This window comes from Polypterus senegalus, chromosome 6 (assembly GCF_016835505.1).
Source record: "Polypterus senegalus isolate Bchr_013 chromosome 6, ASM1683550v1, whole genome shotgun sequence".
In the NCBI taxonomy this organism is placed as follows: domain Eukaryota; kingdom Metazoa; phylum Chordata; class Cladistia; order Polypteriformes; family Polypteridae; genus Polypterus; species Polypterus senegalus.
Window position 1 is genome coordinate 66168149 of NC_053159.1, and position 23982 is coordinate 66192130.

General features: G+C 38.7%; 1 protein-coding gene across 9 annotated transcripts in view; it reads right to left on the minus strand.

Moving 5' to 3' along the window:
- LOC120531118 (calmodulin-binding transcription activator 1-like) overlaps positions 1–23982 on the minus strand; it is a 202265-nt gene that overhangs the window by 94039 nt on the left and 84244 nt on the right. For all 9 annotated transcript variants that reach the window (XM_039756226.1, XM_039756225.1, XM_039756224.1 and 6 more), the window contains exon 3: positions 22991–23062. In XM_039756226.1, the coding sequence (XP_039612160.1) occupies positions 22991–23062 (72 nt within the window). The remainder of the gene's footprint in view (positions 1–22990; positions 23063–23982) is intronic.

A 23982-nucleotide genomic window follows, 5' to 3' on the forward strand; every position in this document is an offset into this window, starting at 1 on the left:
CAGCCAGCCGCTTGAACCTGATCTGGTGTCTCACCTTTGCAGTAATGAACACAGACCTTTACTGCTCTGAAGTCAGCCACGGCCTCTTTTTCCCTACTAAGGAATCTCGACGACAGTTATTTACTTAGAAATGCCGGTATCGTAGCTGCTTTACTGCCCTGCCTCACTGACGCTAGCTGGAATACAAATAACAAGACAAGTACATGTAACAAGAACTTTTCTAAACACACACTCAAACACCCAGCTGCTTTTACTCTGTGCAGATTAAAAAAAATCAAAAACCCTTCTAATGGGAAAAAATGCTTTAAAAATTCCAGCACGGTTCCTTTGTGGCAACCACAACACAAGTTTATAGGAGCAAAATGTATTTCTTAGTTAACTCTCACACCACAGAAAACAACACCCTCTCATCTGCAAAGATCTTCTATTTCGAATGCTTCTACTATAGTACATTTTTTTGTATTTTTCTCACCCCTGATATTCATGTGATACTTACTGAGTAATACATTTAATAAAATATTTCTTTTTAAATTGCTCCATGTTATAAATAAAAGTCAGCACAATTGCACATAGAGAATAAGAGGAAAATTGATGCATAATGCTAGACATATGCTCAGTCAGCAACACATGAATGTGGTATGAAGTAATGTCAAACTGGTTCATTCAAAAGAAGTCAAATAATGTACAGTGTAACTATACCAACTGATGTTTGTGCGTTAGCACAGACACGTAAGTATCAAAAATGGAAATTTACTGCATCAAATTGTGAATATACTAGAGTGACAAAGTAAAGGTTTGTCAGCATTTCATAGCCAGAGCTTAAAATAAATAAAACCCTCACTTTATTTATAGGATTAAGCAACACATGTCTCCCTCAGTCAGGATCAGGTGTCAGCATAGTCTACGGATTATAATTATTTTTTTCTCCTTTTGGATAATTTTTACACATTTTCTTTCTTTAAAAATTAATTTTGCTTATTGTTTGTGATGCTTTGTTGACTACATCACTTTATGTATATGGCGCCTTTTGGTTTCCCCATGCCAGCATAAACATAAGTTAAATAACAATGTTGTCAGTCAACATTTTATTTTTGTCACATTGCAGGAATTACCTGCCTGTACTTTACATTTCAATAAAAGCAAAGACTCTCATAATAAAAATGAAGAAAAGCAAACTATTTTGTTTAGGACATCTGGTATTCCAATTACTGGTTTTGCTCAATATAAGAAACCTCACCACATCAAGTAAGGTGGAATGTGTTTAATGTGTTTAGTCTATCATAAACTGATTAACTGCTCACATTGCAATTCTGTTGCTAGTCACAAAAATGTAAGTGTAAAAATTATTATGAACTGTAACTGACCTACCACTCTAATGTTTCCCTTCTCTGCATCCTGCTGTGGCACTCAGTGACACTGTGGTATTACAAAAAAGACAGCAGAATTACTGGAATCCCAGGGTGAAATGAGCCAACCTGCTTATTACTCTGCCCAGCATGTACTTATATAATACTCCAGAATGCTCCCAAGGGGATTAGGAACCCAGAACTGTGACTTTGTATCTTACTTATTACTGACTCCAAGAGGATTCTATTTTCCAGGAATGCTGTTTATTGGAGCTTTTGTTTTCCTCTCCTCCATTGTCAACTGGCCTTTTCACAATTATGTTAATCAATGTATTGCTATGATTGCTATATTAAATACAATTTAATTTGCTCTGTTTTACACCCTTGATTAACCTAATTAATGTGTTGATTAGAACAAATTTAACGATAACAGGCCACTTAGCTCAATAAAGCTCATCAATTGAAATCTCCTTATTTAGGTACTTGATGTAATTTGTGTCATAGTTGTAAACGTGTTACAGTGCTCTAATTCTGTACCCAGGAAGGGGTGCTATTCAAAAAAAAAAAAAAAAAAAAATAGTAATGGATATTAAAAAACGGATTGACTCTTGCTTCTCATACAGTTGTGATATCAGTATTTGCATTTTTGCCTTTGCCACTACCAGAAACATGCTACTTTACCTTGAAAAGACATGCTTGACTGGTAGCCACAGGTGCTGAGCAGCTTTTGACCAGCTTTGTGGCACAGGTACAATGTGACTTGACTTAATAATAGACATGTCATTTTAATGGCTATACTGCCTGGGTCTGCATCAAATTACAACTGGAGCTGGTTATAAAGAAACAAATATTTACTTCTTCAAAACATAATACCTTGATATGGAGACAAAATACATAAACAATTTCTATGCTAGACTGAAGAGTAAGTCTGCAGTTGCATGGTGTATACTATGAATGATCTCGTTACTATTTACTATTACCTATATTGATGGATTAAAGGCCAGAAGTCCACGTGACCGTCATCATCAAGTCCTTCCATGAGAACGCTGAATACAATGAGGACTGGTCATTTATGTTAGGTAGAATGCCTAGAGGGCTGGGCGGTCTCATGGCCTGGAACCCCTGCAGATTTTATTTTATCTCCAGCCGTCTGGAGTTTTTTTTTTGTTTTTTCTGTCCTCCCTGGCCATCAGACCTTACTTTTATTTTATGTTAGTGTTCTCTTATTTTAATTCTTACTTTGTCTTTTTTTTCCTCTTTTTTCATCATGTAAAGCACTTTGAGATACATTATTTGTATCAAAATGTGCTATATAAATAAATGTTGTTGTTGTTATTAACAATGCCACAACCAAAAAAATGTCCACCGCGGCCTGGTAATTCTGGCCCCCTAATCGTCCTCAGTCCCTAATTGGTTAATTATCTCATTCATCCAATTCCATATATCTGATTTGCGGTGAGTATACTGGTGCAAAATGGCTGCCGTCGCAACATGCACGTGGATGCTGCACATTGTTGGTGGCTGCAGTGGCTCCCCACTCTCTATGTAAAACACTTTGAGTAATGAGAAGAATACTATACAAATGTAATGTTCTCTTGTCTTCTAGTAATAGAATAATAACAGAAGGAAAGCAGAATACAAACACAGCGTAATAAATCTACCATTATATTACACTTTGCACAACAAAGTGAACCACAACTAGGAGCAACTGTGCGAAGAAGCCAAAGAAATACCAGAATGTACAAGCTGATGGCGTACAGGGGATTTATTTTTTGATGTAATGCTGTAGTGGGGTGCATAGAAAATATACTGTTTCAGAAATATTTTTTAATTGCTTAAATATGTAAGTGTGAAAAATATTGTTACAAAATTTTCCAAATTCATGCTGTTTCTAAAATATCTTTGGAATTATAGGAGCATATCCACTGAGTCTTTAAGCAAAGCTACCTACATTGATGAGACCAAGAAAAACTTGATTAGCTGAAAAGTAGCAAAACAAAATGAAGGGGCTAAAATCACTTGAAAATGTGTACATTCATCTTTAAAGCATATCATGGTCTGAATCAGGTAGTTTCTTCTAGAAATGGGTCGTTTGTCTTTATTGAGAGTGCATCACACATTCTTGCATAGTCTGACCTTGTAGTCGCTGAAGAGAATGCATCACAGTTCCTCATAAGCTGACCTGATCACATCTTAGGAGGGCAGATTGCACTCTCTCATAGCTTGACCCTGTTGCCTCTGAGGAAGGCACATCACAAGTCCTCACAGCCTGACCACGTAATTATTCAGGCTTGACTTTGACAGTTGTCAGTTGAACATATACATTTTCTATCATTGTGACCTTATCATCACTCCAGAGAGCACATCATATCTCCTCATTGCCTGACCTCATCTTCTTTCTCAGCATGACATTGTCACCACTGAGAACAACACATTGCATTTCCTTATGTCCTGACCTCATCAAAACTCAGAACAACTGATTACATGTCCCCTCAGGATGACCCTGTTTTCTTTTAGGACGACAGATCGCACTTCACTAATAGCCTTTTTTTATGGCTTGACCCCATCTTCTTTCATAGCTCTACTATCCTGGCCTGACCTTCCATGCACTGTAGAAAGGCTGATCTTGTCACCTCTGCGACGAACACATCACATACTCTTATAACCTGTTATTGTTATTCCTCTATATGGTGGACTTAAGCCTTTTTTCTCTTCATCATACAGAACAGCAAATGGCACCTTATCATTTTCCTGGCCTTCCGAGCTTCCAGGGGAGGCCATTACAACTACTCTCGGCATGATTTTGCCATTTCTTAGGCGAAAACATTGTTCCTCTTAAAAGTACATATTCCATACTTGACTTTAAATTCTTTCATAGCTTCCATTTTCCTCTGCTTTGAAGAGCACAACTTACCCATTCTTAGACTGACCTAACAGAGCCAATTCCAGTAGGACTGGCCGAAGGCAGGAAACATCTCTGGATGACAGTCAGCTTACACAAGCATCTGTATGGGTCCAGTTTCGAGAGGTCAATTGATCTTATCGGCCTGTGTCAGAGAATTGTGTTTGAAACACAAGCAAGGTCAGGGAGATGAAAATGTAAGAGAGACTATGTGGTGAGAGACAATGCTTCTTAAATTGGTTTTTGGCTGCTGGGCTGATAGGAATATCTGCTGAGGAGCTAGCTGTCTCCAGAGGTTCCAAAAGTTCTCTGTGTACAATTCCATGAGATTAAATGTACTTTAAACACACCGGCAAGATGTACACTCCATCATGTAGACAACACACCTGCCTTGAAGGAGACGACAAACATTTGATTGAAGGCATCTCTTAATCTCTAAATAAATTAATAAAGCCATAAATTACATACAGGGAATGTACTCTCTGTGTTATAAATCTTAACAATTTCTCAAAATCAATGCTGTTATTCTGGAAAATGTACCCAGGAGTCTATGTGGAACTGTTAAGGGAACTGTAATACAGTATTTTGTTTATGTTAATTATGAAGGTATAAAGTTTTTAACACATGAATGTTTTCCTGATTTTACAGATTCAGCATCTTTTCCTACTTTCTGTACCAACACCTGCAGCACACTGGACTGTTCGCCTGCAAATCTCAACACTCCTTGTTTAGCACTTGAGGTATAATTTTGTTTAACAATATTAAAGTGGGTACATTTCAGATGCCAGTTGAATTCTTTGGCCTACCATTCCACGGAGGTCTTCAAAGCCAAGGAAAGCCTTTCTCTCCGTTAGCTATTCAAGATGTAACAGTATGATTATGGATTTACAGTATGTGAATATGCCACACAAAATCAGGCAGTGCTCTCATAATTGGCTGCGCAAATTGTGAGCATCATCACCCTATGCCATAAAACTCTCAAACAGACAGCACCATGTTTTTTTTTCCTGTCTGAGAGTGCTAATAGATGGTAGCTTTTACAAAACAGAATTACCCAAGAAATAATTAAAGGGCAAGAAAGCGGGCATCAGTCTTGAGAGCTGGCAAAGCTGGGCAGCTGAGCTGCAGCATACACAGATTCATTAGCTCTCATCTGGGGCCTGCAGCCTAATTTGTTTGCATCAATAATACATTCAAAGGATTCATCTAACTTGCAAATGAGTCTTCATTTACTGATTCAGTGGGCAGTTGGGAGCACACACACACAGTGCCAAGCCAAAAGAGCTGCCCAGGCTCTTTTGCACCCTTGCCAAAAGCAAGAATACTAGAGGGAATGTTATGACTAACTGGGATTAAAATGACAAAAGCATAGGAGTAGTTAACTGTCTTATCTTTAGAAAAGGTTTAGGTGGAAATGTTTAAGGTAATACAATTCCATGAGCAGCATATAAGAGAAATATAAATCAAACAAGGTCAATGCGTCAGAGAATGCACAAGCTGGTTCAGTTTGTCACTATGGACACCCTAACCTCAGGGATCAGTAGCCCTTCTGTCATCATGTCCCATAAGTAACACTCAGTGTAACCCTTTGTAAGCATTAGGGTTAAGAACTATGGCATAGGTATTTTGGTCATGATAAATGTGAACATCCTTATACTTAAATTCTGAGCATTTTACTTCATATGATTTAAAGATGGCATAAGCAAACCTAAGAAGAAAACTTGAGGGATAGCAAAAACTTGAAAGGCAGCAGAAAAGTTCGGAAATGCTTCGCCAATTGTCTAAAATGTAAACAAAAAGACTGGAATACACCATTTAATGCAGTGACATGCAAAGTGCTACATGCAAATGAAATGAACATTAATTACATACACAAAGTAGGTGACATTACCATACAGAAGGTAAGTTCTGAAAAGGAACTAGGGTGTATATTGACACAGCATTTGCATCTGCTAAATAATGTACAGTAACAAATAAAGTCTAATAAATTGTTGGGTTATTTGGAAGCAGACAGTTGACTGTTCACCTCCATAGATTTTTTTTCCTCTGATTATAACATCTATGAGATGCCATAGGCTGCGCTTCACATAATTATGCAGAATGAAGTTGACATTGATAACTAACTGCAGCACAGTTTGATATGTGTATGCCATATAGGAGACAGACAATGGGGACCAAAGGAGATGTAATCAATAAAAGGTAGAGGTCAGTACATGAACAGGAAGGGAATGCCACAAGATTGAATCAGAAAGGCTTGAAGAATGAGCACTTGACATTATCTGAGGTGCACTTATAATTCATCTTTTACTACAGCACTACTGTAAATCAAGGTGTGCTTATGGCAGCCAAGTTAAGTCTGTGCCAAACGACAAGAAAGCTGCTTGCTGAAAAAGGGTGAGGCTATTGGGAAAAGCAGTATATCAAAAAAACAAAAACAGCACAACTAATAAAATCCAAATTCCCCCTAACATGCACACTCTGGTGCAGCAGTCCGAACAGTTTAAGAGACATAAACAACAAAAGCAGAGTGCAGCTGTCAGTAACCCTACAGTCATCATCATCATAATCATCTGCAAGGTCACTGAGGGCATGCTGAAAAAAATGATGTGTCCAAATGGAAACAATATAACACAACTAAGCAGTGAATGATCTACATACTAAAACATATTTTGAGCTTTATCATAAACCAGGCGTTATTTTCATCAATGGCCTTTTGAAAAAAAGGTAATTTTACATGCAGGAGACTCAGAGCAAAGGAAATTCAGATAAAATCACTGTGAAAAAAGGTGTTAAGTGCCTAGGCTGATAGGCAGTGAAGCAGAATACCAGTCCAAAATAAATCGGGTTTTTTTCCAGCAAACACCTACACATGTATAATTTCTTGATAAGAAATAAACTGATCATCTAAACATTTAGCCAATATTAGTTTAAAAACTCAGTCTGTGACATCCACCGTCCCCTTATTCTTCCCATAATTTGCCCTATAGATATGGAAAGAAACAAGTGCACCTGCCATCCAAATTTTATACTATATCTGTCTCTAAATTGACCAGTCTTCTGCCAGTTTGCCCAGTTCCAAATTCTGCCAAAACCAGCACTATAATGTCTGCACCTCCACCTCTGTAATCCTCCAGTAACGTGCCCTTCCTTCTGTCCTATAACGCATCAATAGCATAACTCCAATACAAATTTTATTCTGCCCAGTCCTTGACCATTTCCACTGTATTCCATAAATCCATATCATACAATCACTAATCCTTTGAATTTTCAGAGGAAGTCTTGCATTCACACCACCCACAGAGTCATTCCCACCCTAATTTTATTCTACAATTACTGCCGGTCTGCCAGGCTTACCTCACCTGGGCACAGATTCACACTATAAGATCCACAGACCCCCACATCTTAAAACATAAATCACCCCCCACAACAACCTGTCTTGTACTGTACTCACAGGACAAGTCCAACCTAAATCATATTGTGCCTTTATGATCAGGATACCTACACTTCCTTGAACATAAATTTTTCCCTCCTTTCCTTCAGGCCTGAAAATTTCTCAATTACGTTCTGATTAAATTGAGTTATTTCACTAAACCTGCCATAAAAATTTGCCTCATACTATTGTTTATATCATTGTTTTCCCAACTTTTTTCCTGTAGTGGGACCTGTTTTGTAACCAAAATCATCACAAAACACACCACTATCTTACTAACCACAAACACATATATAGTATATCTCATACACTTTCTCAACTGCCCGAAGGAGCAGGACTACTTGAGAAGCTGGTAAAAAACAAGCTCCAAGATCAGCGTTCACAGACACAGACAGCACTTACTGAGTACCTTGTGGTGGCATCTCCAAGCTGCAGCACTCTTTTGCCTGTCCCTCTCTGCCTCAGAAGCAACTCATATGCCCACTCTCCACCAGCCCTGTGAGGCTTGCTGGCAACCACCCACCCAAACAGATGGACTCCAGCCACCTGGAGACGTGTCTGAAGTGCTCAAAGTGTTGTGTCTGCAACACAGTGATCACAAAGCTCCATTTATGCCAGCTCCTTCTGGTAGTCCTGTCCTCCTCAGACAGGTCTCGACCACCTGCAGAGCTTGTCCCTGTCAGGTCTGGTTCAGACCCAAGTGCACTACACTATTATTTCAAGAGCACACCTGGGTAGTTCTCACAGCACATCGGTTGGAAAACACTGCTCTAGATGAATGTGGCCACTTTCATGCCTCTTTCATTTTTCAGAAAGATGTTTTAGGTCTTGTACCCCCGTTGTTGTCTACAACACTTTGGTACTTTGAAACAGTAAACAGGGAAAGCAAAAAATAGCATTACTTATACACCACATCCAGTTAACCAACTCCATTTGTCATAACAAGAGCAGAAAAAGTCAGTGTGTAAGCTTGTCCTCGATCACTTGCCTGCTGCTAATTTCTTAGTCATATTGGTCTGGTTATCTTCTTTTTTTCTTCAAGTGAACAACTTATAAAGGGGTATTTCTGTAAAGAAATAACCAAATTTTCTTTAACTTTCAAAGTTCCACTTGAAGTTGCCATGTCCGTAAAGTCGTGCTTGCTCATCTGTAGTTACTTTAATGGCGTGTGTGAACTGTGAACCATTGACGTGAACTTGAAATACTGTGTTAATGATTGTCCAGTCACACTAGATTAAAAAAAAACCTAAACTAATACTAATTCACTGACAATAAGCGTGGGAGTGTCCAGGACACAGAGAGATGTGCTCCCAGAAGAAGCTGAAAGCAACCAATTAAAGGGCAGCCTCAGGTCACCTGCTTGCCAAAAGACCAAGGACTTACATTTGGCCGGCATCCTTCTCTCTGGAAATATAGGTATTCACACAGAAAAGAAACAAGCACAAGTTGGAACCAATTTTTAATGGATGTTGAAATGCACTGACACCAAGCATGTTGTACAAATAAACAAATTTATTTCATGATTATTTCACATTACCTAATTAATTTAAGTAGGGTAAAATATTTAGAGGGAAGCGGCACCACAGTGACCTGCATTGCAAACTGCCACTGCTACATATCAACATATACATGAGAAGACCCAGGGATTTTGAACATTTGTATAAACTTAAAAAAAAAAAACAGTTTACATACTAAATTTTCCATTTTAATAATTCATTTGCAGCCCAATTACAAACATAAGGGCTAATCTCTCAAGCAATCATCCAGCCCTTAATTCATATGACATACGGACATGTGTGGTAAATAACAGTACTGAGAACTGCATGTCTTACTGTGGATTTGGCTGAAATATATGAAATCCATTTCCACAATTACAAAAAAGACTGAAATGGGATGAATTGAAGCAAGGTTCTTTTTTATAACTGGTTATAATAAACACATTTTTGCTGATTTGGATTTGATTTCATCTTTAATTTCAGTCAGTTAAGGGACTGCCACCTTATGAATTTAGGCTCAGATTCTGAGACTAATCATTGTCACGTTCTCCTAATATCGGAGTGGCTTTTCCTACCACATCTTCAAAAACATGTTAGTTAGGCTGACTGGCAATTCCAAATTAGCCCAGTGCAGGAATGTGCACGAGAGGGATCTGAAATGGACTGGTGGTAGTCCAGAGCTGTCACTTCCCTTACATACAGCACTGCTGGTATAAGTTCTGGCTCCTATCCTGATCTGGAGTAAGTAAGTTTGAGAATGTGCTGTTATAACAAATTAGGACAAATATAGGGGAAATAACAGATTACACTGCGAATTTAATCACAAACCCTAATATTTAAAAAAAATGATAACTCACAATATCACTGTATCGTGATATCAGGATAATTGTTCAACCAGGAGTCCAGATGTAGCTTTAGCTCATTTACTGTTTTTCATTATTTATGAATCCTTCTATTTTTATGGTATTGAATATTTTTGCTGTTTTCATTAGTGTGTACTTGTTGATTAGTTATTTTGTTTTATGAGGTTAATTCTGTCAATAATTTTCCCTGTATGTTGAGCCCAAGAGGATGGGCCTACAGATGCTACAGCTGTGGGGACTGGCCTTAGCCTACATAAAAGCCTTAGTGGATTCAGCCCAGTGACGAGACGTTAGCACTTGCTTGTGTTGTTTGCCTCTCATTCTTGAATTTTAAGTTCTTAGTTTTTTGGTTTTGAACTTGGTGCTCTTGTGTGAGGTGTTTGCAGCTGATATTTTTGAGTTATCTTGTTTTGAGGCAACTTTTTTATATTCTGCCATTTCTTGAAATTTTTCTAAATAGACTTTATATCATTAAAAAAATTATGTTTAGGCCAGGGGTTTTCACAATTCCCTTCTCCATTTTTGAGATTTTAAGCATTGCTATTGTTTTGAGTGAGCAGGCTGCAGAGCGTGCTTAGGAACTTCAGATCCAGGCCTACTTTATGTTTCTGGACCGATTTAAAGTTTTAAGGGTTAATGTTTGAGTTTTGGCCCGTTTTGATGTTCCGTGGGATAAGTTTTACAGCAATAATATCATATTGTTGGGTCATGGGCAAATCCCATCTTTAGTAACTACTTACAAGCATGTGATAAAACAACTAATTTTTTGAACACCATCTAAATAACAAGAAAGACAGACAGAGTACTATGCTCTTCTATTGCTGATGTATATAAATAAATGAAATGATATCCAGGAAGTACAGGTTTTATAAATACAGAATAAAAGTGATACTTTATTCAAGTTTATCCGAAAAGCTCAAAAATATACGTACCTCAAGTAGAGCTGAGAGATGGTGTAATGAACAGCACACATGGACTGGCAGCATGGTCAGGATTGAGCAAGGATCCTTACCCAGTACAATGGAAGGACTGGGGGAGATGACAACTGCTAAATATTTTCTCCCCCAGTACACTAGGTGGCAGCCTCCTTGGGGTAGGATCCCCATGCAGATGCCCCAGGGCATGCTGGAAACTGAGGTCCTGTGGCGTAGTCCTGTTGGGTTCCATGGGGGCCACCGGGAGATGCTGAAGGGATTAACAATCCCTACTTTGTGGGGACGTCATATCGACCCGGAAGTACTTCCATCCGGGTATGCCCTAGTACCGGAAATACTCCTGAGTCCAAGATAAAAGAGACCACTCAACCTCATCTAGGCAAGCTGGTGTCGGGTGAATGAAGGACAAAGCTCACCTGGGATGAGTGGAAGAAAGGAAAGAGAGAGAGAGGAATTGTGTTGTGCTGTATATATGATACATTTGAAGCCTTTGTGTATGGTATTTTGTAAAAATAAACCTTTTATTATACTTATGTTTATGAGGTTGTCACAATGGAATCATGCTGTTCTTTGACATCTTTGTAGGTGAGGTGTTGTTTATTATATCCCATTGACCTCCACTCATTTTACTGTCATTGATTGAAAAGGTTCCTCAGACTTTGTTTGTTTGAGTCTGTTTGGCTTGGGCGAGGACTATCACACTATCTTTCTCCCATTTTTGTCTGCTGAAATGGATAGGGCTCCAGTCAGTGACATACATAAAACTGGAAGGACCCTAATACAACAAAAAAATAAATAAATTAGCCCCCTATTGGAAAATAAATTAAGTCCAATTGAAAAATTGCCACCATCAATGAGATATATCAAGCATATGAACTACATAGAAGGTCAACAGTCATAAATTGGCTGTATGGAATTGTTGGAGTGACAACATTATTAACCTTTTCATTTTCAGTAGTAATAAAGCCTTGCTAAACAACAACGATGCATTCACCGTGTGCCACGGTTCAAATGTCCCACCCACCACTAGGGTTAGTCTACCACAGGGTATACTAATGCAAAATTTTGAAATGCCAAGTAACCTAAACTGCATGTCTTTGGGGACGTGGAAAGAAATCCAGTGGAAAATCCAAACAGATATGGGAAGAATATGTAAACTTTACGTGAGCAACGACTCAGCGCATGATTGCATAAAGTAATTATTAACTGAAATCCATGCTTTCCCCCGGACTGCTGGAAAATACTAAAACAGAGGCAGCTCCAGTGTAGATGTATGTGAGTGCACTCAGTGATAAAGTATATTTTCATCAGGTAGCACAAGCCCCCTGTAGCTGAGGTTTCTGTCAGTGACCCTGAACACTGGCAGCTCCTGAAAAAGCAAATGTAATAGCTCATAGATGTGTGTATTTTTTAATTCAAAGTACATGGTCCATGAAGAATGAAGTTATTTGGATCATAAAAATGGTTATAAATCATAATGTGCCTTATAATTTAAAAACACCCTCACATTACAATCTAAAGTAATGGTATGTTGATATGATACAGAAATACTAATTATGTAAATACAGAATAGGTGTCATGTACAGTACATAGAAGATTGGGAAAGTATGCATGTTTTCATCTTGTAACACTAAGCTACTACAATTTGATCAATCTGTGTGAACTGTGATAAAGAATTATGACTTATGATGGATAAATAGTCTGCAAATAGCCAGCCACTGCCAATGTAGAACAAACAGGTGCTTATTTTATGATTATGGTCTAATATGTTCTGAATGAATAAATTAATCGCAAAATGAATGTGTACATAATACTTTCATAACTGAGAAGAAGCAAAACTAAGAGCATTGAAATATGAGGAAGTGTTTTAAACACACCAGGAAAAAGAATGAAGATACATGTGACTTTGAGAACATCTTGCATACTGTATATTCTCTAGCGCTTTGGTTTACAAATGACTACAACATCACTTCAATGAAGTATGCTCACAACAAGGTGGCGCCAGAAGTGGTTTTCGCTTCTTCCTTTGCTTTGTCTCTCCTAATTCAATCAATATTTCTAAATTAGAGGCCAAGGTCCAATAAGGTAATTCCACTATAATCCTTCAGATTGCCTCTCCTTAGCATGTGTGTGTTCTGTCCACTATTACCTGCCAAAGTACAGAACGATATGGACATTGGTTGGGAGCATCTGCTGATAGCAGATGTTGCTCCACTTTCACAGGACAAACCACCTGAATTGGGACCCGAGTGCAGTGGGTGACACCTCAGCACCACAATGGGACAGGGTGAGTTTTTGTATGATGGCTGGAGTGCCAATCCTGCAACCATCCCCGCAAGTTTTCTCTGTAAATTGGAGGACCTGCTTGCAGGGCTGGATACAGATTAACGTCATACCCAGGTTAAGGGCCGTGCTCAAGGGCCCAATGGAGTAGAGTCGCTTCTGGCGATTATGGGATTCGAACTGGCAGCCTTCCGATTGCCAGCGCAGATCCCTAGCCTCAGAGCCACCACTCTGCCCTAATATGGACAATGATTACTAGCAATGGCATGATCTCTTATACATATTCAATCTAGAAAGCAAAATATCTGCAAAATGAGATGTTGTCAGTAACAGATAGAGGCTGGCACATGAACACGCAGGAGATAATACATAAATGGAAAAAAAAATTAAAAATTAAACATTCGGAGTCTTTGCTTAAGAATAGTGCTATGCAAAAATAAATTGAACTGAAGTGAAGTACAGTCAAAGGAAGACAATGGGAAAGTGACAGATCTACAGAACAATGAAATGTTGAATAGCTGAGTCAATATGCTTTGGAGACTTGCACTGGACATTATCCCCAACTTTTATTGCTTATAAATGTTGCTTCAGCTGTCAGGTGTGAATAGAGTAAAGGTTTTTTTCACACAGTTTCATTTATTGGAAACAAAGAATCAGGAGCAAGGAGTGCATCAGGTAAGCTGATTTGTATTTTCTACAAATTAAACTTAAGGCCTGTATTTTAATACAGCTATCATTGCACTGGACAGTGGTGACATGTTGCAAATAAGAATTTCGCTGTACTCTGTGCAATTGACTATACTACTACTCCTACCAATGTCTGACCAGTTATTAACTTAGCATACGTATGTGCAAACTGTTACCAAGCAACAAGAATACACCTTGGTCAAAAGGGGCACAGCCTTGGGAAAAACCAAAACGTCTGAAAGAAAAAGGGCACAATACATCTTAGTTATATCAAAAAATGCTGAATACAAATTACACAATGCAATCGCAAACATCACACCATGCTCAGTTGAATTGAAGTGTTTGCAATTCTGACCACAACAATACAAAAAAAAAGGCAAACGTGCACCTGAACTATGCAAATGATGTGACAGGAAAATCATTCCTGGAATAAAGGACATGATATTCTCTGACAGATTAAGTGAACAGGACCTCTTTGGTTTTACACACAGAAAACGATGTCTGGAGCTAATCCAGATTTTCAATATCTTCCAAGTCATCCATAAAATTGATCTAGCAGAACTCTTTCACCAATAATGCTACAAAAATTTCTCATGAAATGTGAAGCATTTTTTTTTAACACACACAATTCTTAGCTTAAGGTGATCTAATTTAATAAAGGGTAGCATTGCGTCACTGACACTGACTCATGTATGCTCACCCACCCAATCACCATCTACTGTATATGACATCAATAGCTTCTCCACCTGTTCATTATATTATATTTCCTAGGTGCCCCCATTTCCTCAGACCTCCCAATAACCTGTGTGTTACAAAGGATGGCAAATCTAATTTGACTCAGTGGGAACATACATGTGGGTATTAGTGTGGCTTGGCCAAGGCTTGTTTGTGCCCCCAGTGCACCACGACAAACTTCAGCTTCACAATACCCTGTTGTAATGGATAAAGAGGGTTTGGAAATTGGATGATCTTAACAACACAGAAGAGCAGAACTTATCGTATGAAGATCAGCAGAGCTGGTAAGAGTTTGTGTCTGAGTGGGCTTTCAAAGCAATTTCAAAGAAACTTAAAAGTCAATCATCAAAAAAGTCAATAAGCATAATGGAGCATAATGGCTTCCGTTTCAAGGCTTTGCCAGGTTTTTGTCATTAAGTCAAGCTTGAATTCCAAAGCTTACCAGAGAATACCTGAGCGAGCTCTGAGGCTAACTGTTAAAAAAACTAAAGCTGAACTGAAGGTGGATGCTGTAATAAGGCAATGATCCAAATCAATCCAGCAAATCGATTGAAAAAGAGGACTGTTTGGAATGTCCAGCTAAAAAATGAGATCCTATTGAAATTGTGTGACAAAGCTTGAAAATGCCTGCACGTTTAAGGGAGCACTTGAGTGTTGTATGCCTGAGCCACGTCGGTGTGGGGCAAAGTTTCTACAAACTGATGAAACTGACTTAGAGATGCAATGAAGAACGTGTATATGAAGCTGTTTCTGCGAAAAACAGTAGTACAGTACTAGGTGCTCAAACACTTTTGTAAAGTGCAATAATTTAGCATGATCTGAAAGATCAGCTTTATTTACTGATGGAACTGAAATCAATTTTTCAGATTTAAAATGAAGTAAAGCAGTTCACACAGCACTAGAAGCAATGAAAAACATACTGGAAGCAGGCTGAAAATTAAGCAAAAGTGCATTCGTAACACATTAATAGTCTCACGAATAAGAAACAACCTACAAGGCCATGTTCCTAAAGAAAGACTCCAAAATGTTACAGACTTTAAAAAACAGAGCTGCATTACCAATTAAAATAACTAAAACAAAACAAAGTTGATAAACTCAACAGTCATTACATCTTATGGGTAGAGTCTTTAATATTATATTATTTTCTCATGTGTTCAACAGTTTGTTGTAAAACAATCAAAAAAGCAGGAATCCCTTTTACACATGAAGCCATTTAAACTTTCAGATCTTATTGAAGCCATTTGGATTGTGAACTCAAAATGCGGAGGAGTGAAATTTGAAGAAAATGACCTCTTCTGCCATCCATCTCGATACCAGGGAATTATATAAGATTTACACAATGAGATATCATCTTACCGACATAACTGCCTCTAACGGCTTCATAGGCTGTATGACATTTAGCCACATATTTAAAATGACACGTTTAATACCAAAAATGTAAATATAAAGCACAAATATGAACATCTTCAATTTTTACCACTAGCCAAGCACATTCTAAACACTTAGAATGTAAGTTCTAAATTGAGCCAGTATAGCCATGTTGATGGCAAGGCTTGTCTCTGTGGTTATGTCCTCTACCCATTGATTTTCCTCTTCAGTTTTGGTGCCCACACAGGTAGCACTGGGTGCAAGGCAGGAATCGGCACTGGATGAGGTGCAAGTCCACTGATGGGTATACTACACGCTAACCATACTGAGCCAACTTAGAGTTGCCAATTAATCTAACACATATGTCTTTGAAACGGAGGAGCAAAACTGGAGAAGAACCATATGGGCATGAGGAAAGGTTTAAAACTCCACACAGGCGTTGCATGGCCTGGGCTTTGGAGATGTGAGGCGTTAGCTCTAATCGCAGATCACTGTAGCACATCAGTCACAGAAATACATTTTCAAGTGTTTGGAAAAATCTGTTTATTTCTAAGCAGTTTCTGCAATTATTATACTTTTCTTGTTTTTATGTTTATATTTAAGTTCATGAAAAGATAACATTAAATTGTAACTTACTATTCATGAAAAATATAATTAACGTTGTTTAAGTATTCACTTTTAAACAGCAGATTCTTGTGTAATTAAATGATAAAATGGATACTGAGCATCCATTACCATGGCTCACGAAGGGTCAGGGGGTATGCAATCCCATTTGTCCCAGTTTAAATAAATAAAAACACAATTAGCCGGCAGCAATAAATGCAAGGTATGAATATACAGAGACAGAAGTGCACACATAGAAGCAGAATTACAAAAGGGCAGTTTAGAGTAGCTAATCAAGCACTTCAGCCAGAAATCAAATCCTGTGCCCAAGCACTTCAGAGAACCTGGGCTAATCTGTGCATCGTCATATGGTCAATTATAAAATCATTTTGTATGAAATAAATGCTGTAAATAAAAGAGTGTGCTGAGAGGATTTAATCATTTTTTTAAGCATAAATTATGATCGTATTATTTTACAAAGGCAGCAGTCCCTGAAAATTTGATGATGGGGGCTTACCTCACCTTATAAAGTTTTTAAAATCCTGGACTTCGGCTTCTTCCAACACGTGCCAGATCTACATTCTTTGTTATTATGGTTTGTGAACTTTTGTTTGGATAAAACAACAGGGAATTACTGGGAATTTACCAGTGGTAACTACATTGCAAACTTGAGTGTCAATCTAATATTCTACAAATATAACTGTGTTAAAGAGAAAACAACTTTGCAATTACAACTGGGGATTGCATTCTCTATTTCAATTGTATATTGATTTTGAATTAAGACAAGATAATACTCAAAAAATCAAATATTAAAAAATATTAGCTATACTTTTATATCATAAAAGAATTCACTCCAAAGTGTCCCTATGCAAACGTGTGAATGTGTTCTGTAAGGAAACAAGAGTCCTGTCCAGTGTTGGCTCCTACTTTGCACCTGATGCAGCCACGCTGGTTACTCGCTCAGCCACTCTAAATGAGATAAAGTGCTTTTGAGAATGTTCCATTTTAATATACCTGATGATACTTATTCACTGTTTCAAATGAATTTATGATGCAAAAGAAAATGGAGACCAAATAATGCATGACAGTGTACTTTGTATTTTATTTCTCTACAACACCCAAGTGAACTTATTTAATTTTTACTGCTGTGTTTTACAAATATGAGTATAGGACGGTTACCACAACACCATTAACATCTCAGAAAGCAAGTCTGTTTCAAGTGTCTGGCATTAACCCTTTAACTTGATGTCTTATACAGATGAAATACTCACAAGGATTTCCTGACTTATAAAACTGCATATACACACACTTACCAAACATATGCTACATCTCAGGCTAGTTCTTCACACTCCTATGCAAATATACACAAATATATTAAAGCCAGTTAAGTCACCACATGGTGCCACAGTCAATGAGTATAACTACCTTACCTCGAAATAGGAACATTTTACATGTTGATTAGCACATGTAAATAACAATTTTACTGTACTTTGTACACATGACGATATTGGCCCTATTATAACATACTAATACCGTGATGCCAGTAATGCATTGCATGAGGCAACTTCACCCTGAAGTGCCCTGTGTGTGAGTGACCCATGTGTTTTACTGTGCTGTTGTTTAAACTGTTGTCAGTTGTGCTATTACTGAATATATACTATTAGGGGGCTTCGCTCAACCCCTTCCCTACATGCCTGCTATGCACCAACTGCTTTGCATCTCTGCCGCTCGCGTTGTGAAGAGGGGGGCTGAACGCACCCCAAGCAGACATGGTCGCTCCTCCTCCTTTTTACCTCCTCTTTGCTCGATCAGCTGCCGGCTTGCTGCTGCTACCGTGCCGCGTGATCTGCTGCTCACTTCTGTCATATCACCTATGTCCATATATTTGATCTCTTTTCGCTTTCACCTTTTCATTAATATCGCATTGAAATTTGATTTCGGTGTTTGGATATAACTGCCTGTGAGTCAATATCGTTTGCTTCTCTCTACAAGAAATGTACCTGACATAACCACGCAGGATTTTTCCAAATCTCTTTGCATAAGCTCTTGTCGTCTCACGGGACGTGAAAGTGTCTCTGAGATAATCACGTCTCATCTCCATCCAAGATTTTTTATAATAGAGAGACAATCTAATATATACAGATGAATCTGTTTGTGCGTTTCTCTGGAATGCAGATTCACACCACAGATCCACATCTCCACCAAAATATGAAAAAATTCTTTATACAGGGAAGACAAAAGACTGCCCCATTCCAAAACTTTGTTGCTGCCTCCACCCTGAGTAGCACTGGTTGCCTCTATTTGTGTTTGTTCGGTATGCAAATCTTCACTGTTTCACCTGTTTCCACCAAATTTTGAACAGATTTCCCATTGGTGCAGAGGAACACCACATGCCATTTCATTCTGAAATTTGGTTGGTTCCTTCACCTCAGGCAGTGCCAGGTACCCCGCTAGTTGTTTATAAAATGTGCCTAGATTTTAGTCAGTGGGAGCATAAGCGTCCTTTGCAAAAATGGTTTCCTATCCTTGTGTTGAATGTTTCTAATTATAGAAGTGGGTTTACTTTCTTTGTATTTCTATGGAAACGTGTTTGCTATCAAATAGAACACTTTTTTTTATGCATTCGTCTTTCTCATAGCATGTGAGGATGGCAATATGGTTGAACATTCAAGTAAGAATTTTACTGTATTGCTCTCCCTTTAAACGTTTGTAGAACACAGGACATTACAATACCTGACCAATTACTGTCTGCGTGCTGGATGGATGGATTACTGGTGGCATTTCCAAGGGGATAGACAGCCAATTAATAGAATGAGACTTGTAGAATACTTAAGCTTGAGGGTAGAAAGTATCACTGTGAGTTTGCCTCTGTGTTTGGCTCTACAACTGCAGAACATTCAAAAAACAAGCTATGAAAACAGAGTTACTGGTATGTAGCACCCAAAACAGCAGAGCCTCGGGCACTGCAGTGTGACTTTGGCAACGAGGTCTCCTATGGTATGATTGGGGTTGGAACTCAAAAGAACCTCTGTGGCATTCTGTCCTCGTGCACTTAATTAACAGCATTTAAATGCCATAGCCTTCCTATGCTAATTATGCAACTAATGAATAATTAGTACTGGACAAATCTGACATTCTTGGTCATTAATTTAGAGTGAGCTTCAGTCTTGAACCATCATTTGGGACTCAAAAATAAAACACCAGCACAAGATTGAGGGATGATGGGATTTAATCAGGTCAGCAGTCTTCAGAGAACAAAGGGCATGGTTTGAGGACTTAAATTAATAAAAGGAATTAAGATTTATACTAATGGAATAAAATCCTTTTAGAAAAAAGGGGTGCTTCCACCCTGAGGCAATTTTCTTTCCTTCATAACTCAGGGGACTCATCTTACTCTGACCTCCTGACAGCCTGAGAAATTCACACATTCAAACTACACCAGCAATGTGCACTGAATTCAAATTTGTACACAGTCTGAAGTTCCTAACCAGTATTTGTCTTATTATGGATGAGTTTTGGTTTTGTTTTATTGTTATGGTTTAATCTATTGCCAACATGACATTCAAAGGCTTGTTTAGCACATATGCCAAATGTTCCACTTGCCCAGCCACCCCCATCCCCAGCAGAGCAGTCCTGTCCAGTTAAAAACGCTGACACAGACCACCTCGAAACCTGAGCATGTAATTTCAATGGGCCTTCTTCCAGTTAACAAGTCAGCCATTTGGTTTTCATCTTAAGAATTCGTTCATTCATCCATTCTTAAAGCAACTTAACCCAGTTCAGGATACTGGGGGTGGGTCAACATCTACCTAAGGTGCAGTCTAAACTTTTAAATCCAGACTGAAGACCTACTACTTTAGTCTAGCATACTTTGATTAGAGCTGCTGATTAGCTGTGCAGACTACATTTCTGTTTGTTAGTCATTTGTGCAGAAATATATGCAATACAATTACAAACCATTACTAAACCTCTTCTGTTCTGGGTATTTGGACGTAACACTTGGTACCACTGCTCTCTGTCAGGCATATGGAAAAAATATCTTGGATAAAAGCCCTGGAATCATTGGATGGAAAGATCCTCTCATTAGATTGAACAGCCAGCACAGACTCCGCTATAGAAAACCCAGAAGGGGTTAGGTGGTCAGTTGGCCGAGATCTCCAGGACCGTGACTTTCTTTTACAGATTTAACCTTCTCCACTATCAAGGGCACTAAGCACATTGAAGGCCCACTCACACTCAGTCATAAGAGCCTTAGTTAGAGTTGCTCTGATTAATCTAACAGGCATATGTTTGAGATCTAACTTCTATGAATTCATTTTCAAACCAAATGATCCATGACTGGTTAGATGGCATTTAAAAGGGTCACGTGGAGAACAAAACCCACAGATTTGAGGAGAACATGCAGTATATACACAGCTAAGATATTTTTACCCAGTATTCGAAATGTTTGTGATTTAGTGCCAGGTCAATTTACTTAGACTTTCAGGTGTACACAAAAACTGAATGGGGAAAAGGTCATGTATGTCTCGCACACGTCACCAAAGACTGCCTGCTGATGGGCATTTTCTTTCTGTGACACTTTACCTACCAAAACCCAGCAGCACCACTTGATTTAACCATATTTGGTAATAACCTTTCTCTTTGGATTAAATTAAAATCGAAGATCCTTACAAGATAGTCTTTAACACTATTTTTTTTATATCCCCATTGCCCCCATACAGCTCCTCTCATCTCATTATTTGGGGATTCCTTCACTGCGAGAGCTGACTGAAGGTTTACTCTATTGCACTAGCTTTCTGGATAATTCTATGAGAGCTGCCGCCCGTGGGCAGCTGATAAAATTAATGTGCAGCGCAGCGCCTCATCAAAGGGGGTTGCACGGATCAAAGCAGTTTCCTGTTTCACTTGCCAAATGCTTAATGCTCCAGGATCTGAGAACTTTCTATGTGAGCCAAATGAAGCCGGGTCAGAGCAGCTCATGGCAGTCTGAAAACTACCACCCGAGTTTCCGCGCTACAGCTTCACACACCCTGCAACCAAGTCAGATAAGCACCAGCTTCAGACCTGCAGCCATGTCTCTCATTTGCATATTCAGCAGATCAGACCAGCCAGTTCTTGCAAGCCAGACAACAACTGTGTGTTTCTCTCACTCACTCACTTTAACATTGCCTTTCATGCCTCTACACCATTGGGTAGACAGTGTGTGCCTGGTTTGAAGCTCTGTAAGTTCTGACCCCTGTCAATGGGCTATGTCATTTCTATGACATGTTCTACCTGGTCCACTTGTTAAAAAGAATCCAAAATTTAGATGCCTCACTCTGGAGAAAATCCACAGCCCTTTAAAGGGGGGCATTTACTATGTCTTTTCTGTTCTCTTCTCATTTGGCAAAGATGGCTCCAAGGAGCATATTTGGGAGCCATTCATTCTGCCTCTCCCAACTCATGCATTATCTTTTTTCTATCTTTTTAATTTTAAAATATGTTTTTTTTTCTTTTGACTTCAAAATCAAACACAAGAAAAAGGAGTCATGTGGCCAGCTGGGAGGTCAGCGGGTGGCTAGCAGGCCATCCAAGCTGCGTTCAGCCCTCCTGGTGTGAAACAACAAAAGCACAGCTCTGATTTATTGAGAGTTTAATAATTTAAGAGCGGCTGAAAGCAAATAAGAGAGAGAATGCAGAAGACGTGGTAGGGGGAGTAAAGAAAATGCAAGAATGAGAAAGAGCCTGAAAGGAAGGGTTGACAGAGAGCGAGTGAGAGAAGGGAAGATCAAAAGAAAGAGGAACACTGAGGCATGACACAGAACATGGACAACTGACTATGGCATTTAGACACTTTCTCTTTCTTTCTCCCCATCTGCCTCAGTCACTCTCTCTATCTCACACTCTCAATAAATTCATTCCATTTACGTCTTAAAGTTCAGAGCTTAACCTTCAGCCACAACTGACAAGTCAGCTTCTACAGACGCTCATAGCCTCGTCAGGTGTCATCAATCTGTGCCGCTCCACCATGATTACAGCAGATTAATGTCAGGCCTCTGAGAAGGCCTAGTGCATTCTGGGAATCGATAATTCTGACAGCTGGCTGTTCAGGGTCACACGCTCAAAGGATCTGAAGGGGGCGTGTTGTGTTGATCTCAGAGGCAGAGCAATATTGGGCAATGAATTACTTTACAAAAGTGAAATTTAGGCATGTCAACAATTCAAGTAACACATGCTGAAGACTTCTTGAGGCCTAAGAATACCACTAAGCATTAATCCTTTTAATGAGGTGTATAAAAGACAAACTCACACTTGGTAAACACTGGTAAATCAGTCTATAAAGACAACTGTAAAAGGTCTTACCTGCAGTAGCCAATAACATCGCCTGTGGAACGTTGGGATGATGGACGAGTGGACATAACAGCCATAGAGACACTGCAGAAACACAAGAAACATTTTGAGAATCCTGGAAACTTCTGTAAACATCTTATGAACACTGAGTCTACTAAAATTAATGTATGCATTGCTATGGACAATAACATACACACTCTGAAGATTGCCTCTGAAAATCTCCTGAAGACATAGTCTTTTGAGCTATCAGCAGATTTAGAACAAGGCAACTCTTAACTCTTAAAACAGACAGAGATGCAAGGAAAACTCTGGATATCTAGGCCAAGTTGATCACCTTTCCATTTATCTCTCAGTTCTTTGTGCCATTTTGTCAAAATGTATAGCTGCCCATTCTCCATTCCTTCAAATTGAAGATAGTTTAAATATTATTTTGGTAAGAAGTGGTAGACCTAAGAGTAAGGCTAACTTGTTGACAAGCACATTGACAGCTCTGATGCCCTGTTTTGTTCTATCACTTTGTCAAAGTTGCTGAAGCAACTTCCACTGGAGTTCATGTGAGACAATGCCAAAATACAAAAGGAAGAGTGGTAAAACAGATGTAAAACTGCAATACTTACAAAATATAAGGCACTTCTATAAAAAGATGACATTCACATTTTGCCTAAAACATCTGCTCGTCAAGTACCCCCTGCATGTCCAGATCCTTCAGATATCCTTGAAAAGCTAAGCTAACTTAAAATGATTAAATATTAGAGGCCTGACTGGAAAGAACGGTATATCAGGTTCCTTCTTTTATACCTCTGGTGGATAAAATCACATTTGCCATAAAATGGACAGTTAGAATGGACCAGGAGAGAAAAAGGCAAGACAAAAGTGAGGTCAAAACAATAAGCCAAGGCCTTTATTTCAAAGTCAAGAAAATACTGCAATGCCAAAGCCAAAACACAAGACAAAAATCAAAGCTAAAAACCAGGACAAAAATTAAGAAAATATGATGGGGAATC